Below are 7,220 nucleotides of genomic sequence, written 5' to 3'. Positions count from 1 at the left end.
CATCCTTTTTGTGTGGACAATATTTTTTTTACATTGCTACCTTTACATGTGCTGCTTCCTGTGCCTGGAATGCTTTTTTCTTCATAAATTAACTCATCTGTTCAAGTTACTAGGTTTTCTGTGTAATCTGCTGCTGCTGCTGCTAAGTCGCTTCAGTCGTGTCCGACTCTGTGTGACCCAATGGACGGCAGCCCACCAGGCTCCCCCGTCCCTGGGATTCTCTAGGCAAGAACACTGGAGTGGGTAATCTACTCATTCCAATTCTAGTCTTGTTGGATTTTGCAAGAGGAGTCTGGTAGGCTACAGTCAGTAGGGTCGCAAAGATTCCAACACAACTGAGCAACTAACATATGCACACACACACACACACACACTCTCTCTCTCTCTCTCTCTCTTTCTCTATGGCACTTAACAGACTTTATTTGGATGTGACAGTGTCTTCAGCCAATAATGATCTCCTTAGAAATGTCCCCGGAGAAGGCAATGGCACCCCACTCCAGTACTCTTGCCTGGAAAATCCCATGGACGGAGGAGCCTGGTGGGCTGCAGTCCACGGGGTCGTTAAGAGTCGGACACGACTGAGCGACTTCACTTTCACTTTCCACTTTCATGCATTGGAGAAGGAAATGGCAACCCACTCCAGTGTTCTTGCCTGGAGAATCCCAGGGACGGGGGAGCCTGGTGGGCTGCAGTCCACGGGGTCGTTAAGAGTCGGACACGACTGAGCGACTTCACTTTCACTTTTCACTTTCATGCATTGGAGAAGGAAATGGCAACACACTCCAGTGTTCTTGCCTGGAGAATCCCAGGGACGGGGGAGCCTGGTGGGCTGCCGTCTATGGGGTCACACAGAGTCGGACACGACTGAAGCGACTTAGCAGCAGCAGCAGCAGTAAAAATGTCCCAAGCCTAACGGAGTGCTCAACACAAGCACTTGTCCCGTATTTTTACAGAATTAGAAATGAGACGAAAGCAAAGGAATGGTGAACAAGGGATTCACTATGTAAGTTACTTCCAATAGGAAAAGGCCGACTTTTGATGGTGGGTTGGCGAATCGTTATAAAATATTTAAAAATAAAATTTAAAAATTCTGTATTACTAAGGCACAGTAACTAAAAATTACTCACACGAGAAAATTGGCCTATTGTTATCAGTTACACTACAAAGGTTGCTCTTTGACTAAACTGTCCACACGTTCGTTCCCTGCATTGATAAAGATGTAAAGTTGAAACGGGCAATTAAAGGTTAAATCTCTCTTTCGCTTAGTGGGCCTGATTTTTACATTAAAACTCATGTGTCAGTAGACATTGCTTTGGCTGTGAGCACTTTATTTCCTTCCGTTTTTAGCAGGAACAATACGCACTGGGTTAGAATATTCCCTAGACTTGGTTATTTGCTGACGTGAATGGAAGGTGCTCATTTTTGGTTCCCCCATCACCACTGCAAAATAGCACGTATTTATTCGGCGCCGAATTATACACGAGGACTAACAGCGAGGAGTCAACAAGGCAACACCACCGACTTCCCCTTACAAGGGGTCCGTGGCTTTTCCGAGGAAACACTTGCCCTGGGCCGGTACCCGAGCGCTAACCGCCCCTCCGCGTCTGGCCTGGCGGCGGTGACTGAGTTCAGGTCTTCGGGTTCTCCAGACGCCGGCGGCTGCCCGAACCAGCCCAATGGGGCTTGGACGCCGCGCTCGGACGTTCGAACGCCGTCCCTGGGGCCTCGGCCAATGGGGAAAGCGGGCCGCGAGGCTACGCCCCGCCGTCGATGACGTCACGGAGACGCCCAGGGCGCGCGGGCTCCTGGGCGCCTGGACCTCCGCCCCCTGACTTCGGGTCGCCGCTGTTTCTTGGGCTCCGTGCAGGTTGCTACTCAGCCAGGTCTTGTGCCTGTCGCTGCCTTCGCCATCTGCTCCATGGCTTTCGTAACCAGGCAGTTCGTGCGCTCCATGTCCTCCTCCTCCAGCGCCGCGGCCTCGGCGAAAAAAATCCTCGTCAAGCACGTGACAGTCATCGGCGGTGGGCTGATGGGCGCCGGCATTGCCCAGGTGGGCCGTCCGCGGGCACCTCTGCCCGCTTGTTTCTCTGCCCGTCCTGACAGGAAGGCGCTGGCGGGCCGTGACACGGAGTGGAGTGTCCGGCCCGAGGCCAGCGCCACGGGAGTCTTCATCCCGACCCTCCCCCGAGTAGTTTGAAATTTCTGGGCCTGTGGGTCTCCACTCCTCCAAAGGTCTAGTGTCTTTGGGCCGAGCCTCAGTTTCGGGGTTTGCTTCCCGAGACCCGGACTGCGATCAGTTTTAATTTTATCAGTTATTCTTCAGTCGTTAGTCAGAGCAGTTTTCTGCTCTCCTAAATGGTCTTTCTCCCCTCCGAGTGTTTGCTTGCTGAAAAGAATAGTAGTCAGCACTTTTGTAGCATTTTGTAAAGTTACCCAATCGGAGCTTGTGAGGCCCTGAGACTTCACTAACAGCTGCACGAGATGTCTTTGACCCAGTGCCCTCTGGCGCTGGGGAGACTGGGGGAGGGGGCGACTGAGGGCTCTGAAGAAGCCTCTAATCTCGCTGCATCTGCAGGACTCGGCCCGGTTCCAGCTGAGCTGTGATTCAGGGTCAGGTGTGCAGTTATTACCTGGGTCCTGGGTTGGGAAGATCCCCTGGAGGAGGAAATGGCAGCCCACTCCAGGATTCTTGCCTGGAGAATCCCATGGACAGAGGACCCTGGCGGGCTGCAGTCCATGGGGTCGCAAAGAGTCGGACACGACTGAGCAGGCGCGCGCGCACACACACACACACACACGCTGTGATACTTGTATTTTTACTTACTGATATTTAACGGTTATTTTCTAGATCAGATCAGGTAGCCCTGATTTTCATAGCTTAGCTGATAATATTCTCAGCATTTCAGCCCTTTGCTACTTGTATTGTGGGCAGGGAGCATTTATCTAATTTTTCTTGGAGGAGTGATCATGATAGAGTTTAATTTTTTTTTTTTTTTAGTGTCTGTTTCTAGCTACAGCGTCTGTTTTCTGTGCTTCCTTTTTAGAAAAATATTTTATTAGTAGTACTATATACCTTAAACTTTCCTACACTGCAGGTTTTTTGCAACATATTAATTTGAGAGCAATTTCTCCTGAAATCTGTATTTCATTAATGTTTTACCCTGAGATGCTCCTGTTTCTTCTCAGATCACCCTGTTTATCGTGTACATGCCTGGTGCTGGGTTCTGGAATCTTTATTATATGTGAGGTGGGAGGAGTAAGTCCCTTTAACCTTGAAAGTTCCACACTTTATATACTACATGATACTCAAAAGAAAGTTTAGGTTGAGTGCATTTGTATATCCCTGCTCCACCCAAATCTCCCTGTGCCGTGAGAGAGAGATTTATCTTGGGCAGGTATAAAATACTATATTTGCTTAAAAACCTGTAAACAGCATCTTAGTAGCAAGATATTAGAGCCTTGCTGCTGCTGCTAAGTTGCTTCAGTCGTATCCGACTCTGTGCGACCCCATAGACAGCAGCCCACCAGGCTCTGCATCCCTGGGATTCTCCAGGCAAGAACACTGGGGTGGGTTGCCATTTTCTTCTCCAATGCATGAAAGTGGAAAGTGAAAGTGAAGTAGCTCAGTTGAGTCAAACTCTTTGAGACCCCATGGACTGCAGCCTACCAGGCTCCTCCATCCATGGGATTTTCCAGGCAAGAGTACTGGAGTGGGGTGCCATCGCCTTCTCCGATTAGAGCCTTAAGCTCCCAATAACAATACAGGAAATGGGTTAGAAACTAAAGCTGATGGTCCCTTCAAGACATCAGTAGACGAGGATTATAAGCTAAGCTGAAAGTGTCATTTCAGCTTTTGTACAAATTCAAGTTGTTCAGTTCTTAGAATGTTGTATCCATTATTGGCCAAAAAAGAGTGTTATGTTGTACAAAAATGCACACAGGTAGAACCTTAAATTATAAGTATAATGTTGGAGCTTTCATCTGAGAAAGAAGGGAGGAGCTTGACACTGACGCAGTTCAGATTTGTGGATCACATCCTTGCATAGTTGGACCAAGGTGTGCCTTTTGAAACCTAAGGTGTTAAAAAGAAAGCTGTTTACCCCTCAGAATGGAAATATAATGGAACTGTCATTCAAGAAGTTGATAAAGACCAAAGATTTAAGTAATTCTGTCCTTACATAACAAGGTTTAAAAGAGCCTCAGTCACTGTGGGTGGCAGTTTTAATCCTGTAGAGGGGAACCACCCTTTCCTGAGGAATATCTCTGTGCCACTTTCTCCCAGTTGGTTGGCTTTGATCTGTTTTTGCCCTCTACCCTAGATCATGCCATTTGAGGCAGTGTTGCCTCATTCTTTATGCTCCTTGACCTACAGCTTTTGATACTGGGTAAATCTGTTTTGCTTATTTAGTGCCATAGACTTCTTAGTTGCTACATCTCGACTGTAGATTGTATTCAGTTCACTGTGGGGAGCTGGGATGGCCTGTGCTGGCCTGCCTCACGTTGGTTGTACTGATATGGGAAACGTGCTTCTGGGCCTTATTTTACTAATCTTTGAGGTAGGAGCAGCCTCCGGGAGAGTGGAGGGATCAAATGGATTAGCACACATCAAGCCTTTAGCGCAGTGGCTTTAGTAGGAACTCGAATGCTCGCTGTCTTGAGGGTATTACCTTTGTGGCCTTACCCTTGTCCTTTTGTCGTCCCCTCACAGCGTTCCCGTCTCTGATCTTGCTGCTGCGGTAGGACTGTAATATTCAGATGGAGAGTGTTGGTTATGATTCTGTCCCTTCTTGTTTGATCTTCAAGGTGAATGCCAGTTGGCAATGCAGTTTGTTCAGGGACCTCTGAAAAGAGGGAAGGCATTTTTTATCCTCTTCAGTAAAGCTTTAAAAGCATAAGCACAAAGTAACACCTAAATTACGCCCTTAATTTGCATTTAGCTTCATTCTCCAGAACTCTTTCTGAAGTAGTTTAAATTTTAATCAAGGTGTAGTTCTATGTACATTTTTAATACTTTAAAATTTTGTCATTTTTGGCATGTGTTCCAGTTCATGTTGAGTAGGATGAAAAAAAAAAAAAAACAAACCCTAGATTTTGTGGGAGCCTGACAACGTTTCTCAAGCAATTAAGCAATTTAAGACAAGTGAGTTCTGTGTTTAATAATATGAAGTTGATCAGAGCACAGACCATATGTATATTTGTTTTGTCCAAGAGTTCTTTGCTTGTTTTAAATTAAAAAAACACACACACAACTGACTCATGGTTAATATTTAAGTAAGGTTAACTTGTTTTGTGTGTTCACACATTATTCTTACTTGGGTCTGATTGCCAGTTTATCTTCAGCTGGATATTTAGGCCAGCAAAGAAACTTCCACCAGTAATTGACCCTTGAGTAGGGGATGGGTTGTTTTTTGCTTTGTAAAGAAGTGGAAAAAGGAAGAAAGTTATTAGCTGTGCATTTCTTCAATTTGTAGAATGAGTTTAAGCTTCGCTTCCTGCATTGCCTTTTTTTCATATAAGGAGCTCAGAGAGTTTATGGCTTTCATTTAGTTACCGGTGGGCAGCCAGTGGGATTTCTGGGAATGACATTTCAGGAGTGGACTTCTTAGCTTTCTGATTTACCTTGCTTTTAGTATGCCATACTCTGAGGAAGTGAGAATTGGCATCTTGAAGGGGGTTGGAGCAGGGTTTGCACCCAAAGACTTTTTTTTTTTGGTCCCTCTTAAAGAGCAAAAAGTGCACATTTTTTCTGGGGAGAACTCCTTGGGCTGTTAAAACAGGATGGGGTTGGGGGAGCCGTATTCTAAACTACAAATATATGTTTCCCTGATGTTGTATTACTGAGGACTCAAGTGGGTTAGAAGTCTCCTCTCTCGGCTCTGCATTGGTTCACCCATCTCTTTTCCTGCCCCCCAACTCTGAATTTTCTGATGCTGAATAGAAGAATGATCAGAATTGCTTTGTGTTATTTAGCTTTACTTTTTCCCTGTTGCCTCAGTGAATTTGTCTCTGTTGAAATTTGCTTGAAAGCAGAGCAGGGGCCTAGGAGAAGTTTTAAGATCTCAAGAGCCTGGCACCATCATTAAGTTGTAAGCTCTCCTTTGGGACTCAGACATCTTTATGGAGGGAATAGTTTTATTCCCAGGTGTTAACTTTGTCCTCAGGCGCATGGGGTGTGTTTGTTGTGAAGTTCTTTCCTCACTTCTGTGTTGTCGCAGGGTTCTTAATTGGGCTGTTCTCTGATCTCCATGATGTATTGGGGACAGTAAAATCAGCTTCTGTCGACATGTTAGTCTTTGGACTTGGGGTGTGGCTGGGAACACTCTAGAAGAGGGAGGGCTGACAGGCAGAAAAATGAATGCCATGGAATATGTTTGGACATTGAGGAGCAGAAATGGTACCTCAGTCAGGTTTTGGGTTTTGTCTGCTGTATCCTGGATAGACCTCACAATTATCTGCCCCTTTCTTGAGTTTCTAATTTCATTTCCTCTCCCTCCGTCTTCTCCCCAGTTCTGCCTTAGGCACATACCTCACTGCCTAGCTCTCCTGGAACCACAGGCAGGTAATGCTGCTGGTCGCTGTGCTGTATCTTCCTCCAGGATATGCTGAGTGTGTGATGGTTTCTGCTGAGTGTGACTGAAAGCGAGCAGGCTGTAAGGTGCCTGCTGGAGTTGGGTTCCAGCCCTTTTCCTCCTGGCTGTGGGGATCTTGAGCGAGTCTCTTAACCTCTCTCCGCTTCTTCCCTTATCAACAAATAGTGTTACTTCTCTTAGTGTTCTGAGGGAGGAAATGAGCTAAGTGCTTAGAACTGTACTAATGTGTTCAGTGGAAGCTGTTTAATAATTGTTAGCTGCTTTTATTTGGTGTAGATCCATCAGCTCTAATCTGGTGAGGACTTCTCTTATTTTAGATTCTTTTAGCAATGCTTAAAGATCTGATAGTCAGCTTGGGAGAGTTCTAAAATTCTAAAGATTTTAAGACTAATTGTGTGGGTTGTTGAGAGATAACCTTAGTGCTTTCTGTACTCGTATTTGGTTAATACAGTAAGTTCATACTCACAGAGCATTTAAATCTGAGCCTGGCACTTAAAAAACACTACAGATGTGTGTGCGTGTGTGTGTGTTGTGCACTTTTTTCTGTTCTGAGCACTTGAACGTCTCGGTCATTTCTTGTGGCCCTTACAATAGTCATCCCAGCAGAGCTGTCACCTGGGTTCAAGGGTC

At 46.0% G+C, this 7,220-nt stretch overlaps 1 protein-coding gene across 2 annotated transcripts in view; it reads left to right on the top strand.

The window, feature by feature from the left end:
* Window positions 1-1,785: 1,785 nt before the first annotated feature.
* The window catches only part of HADH (hydroxyacyl-CoA dehydrogenase), a 43,295-nt gene continuing 37,860 nt past the window's right edge, over window positions 1,786-7,220 (top strand). Inside the window, exon 1 of one of the 2 annotated variants that reach the window (XM_025290323.2) lies at window positions 1,786-2,050. In XM_025290323.2, the coding sequence (XP_025146108.1) occupies window positions 1,919-2,050 (132 nt within the window). In that variant the 5' untranslated portion in view covers window positions 1,786-1,918. The remainder of the gene's footprint in view (window positions 2,051-7,220) is intronic. The other variant, XM_006061874.3, reaches the window with a different exon arrangement.

The sequence above is a fragment of the Bubalus bubalis genome, chromosome 7 (genome assembly GCF_019923935.1).
Source record: "Bubalus bubalis isolate 160015118507 breed Murrah chromosome 7, NDDB_SH_1, whole genome shotgun sequence".
NCBI lineage: Eukaryota > Metazoa > Chordata > Mammalia > Artiodactyla > Bovidae > Bubalus > Bubalus bubalis.
This window is presented reverse-complemented; position numbering and strand designations above follow the sequence as displayed.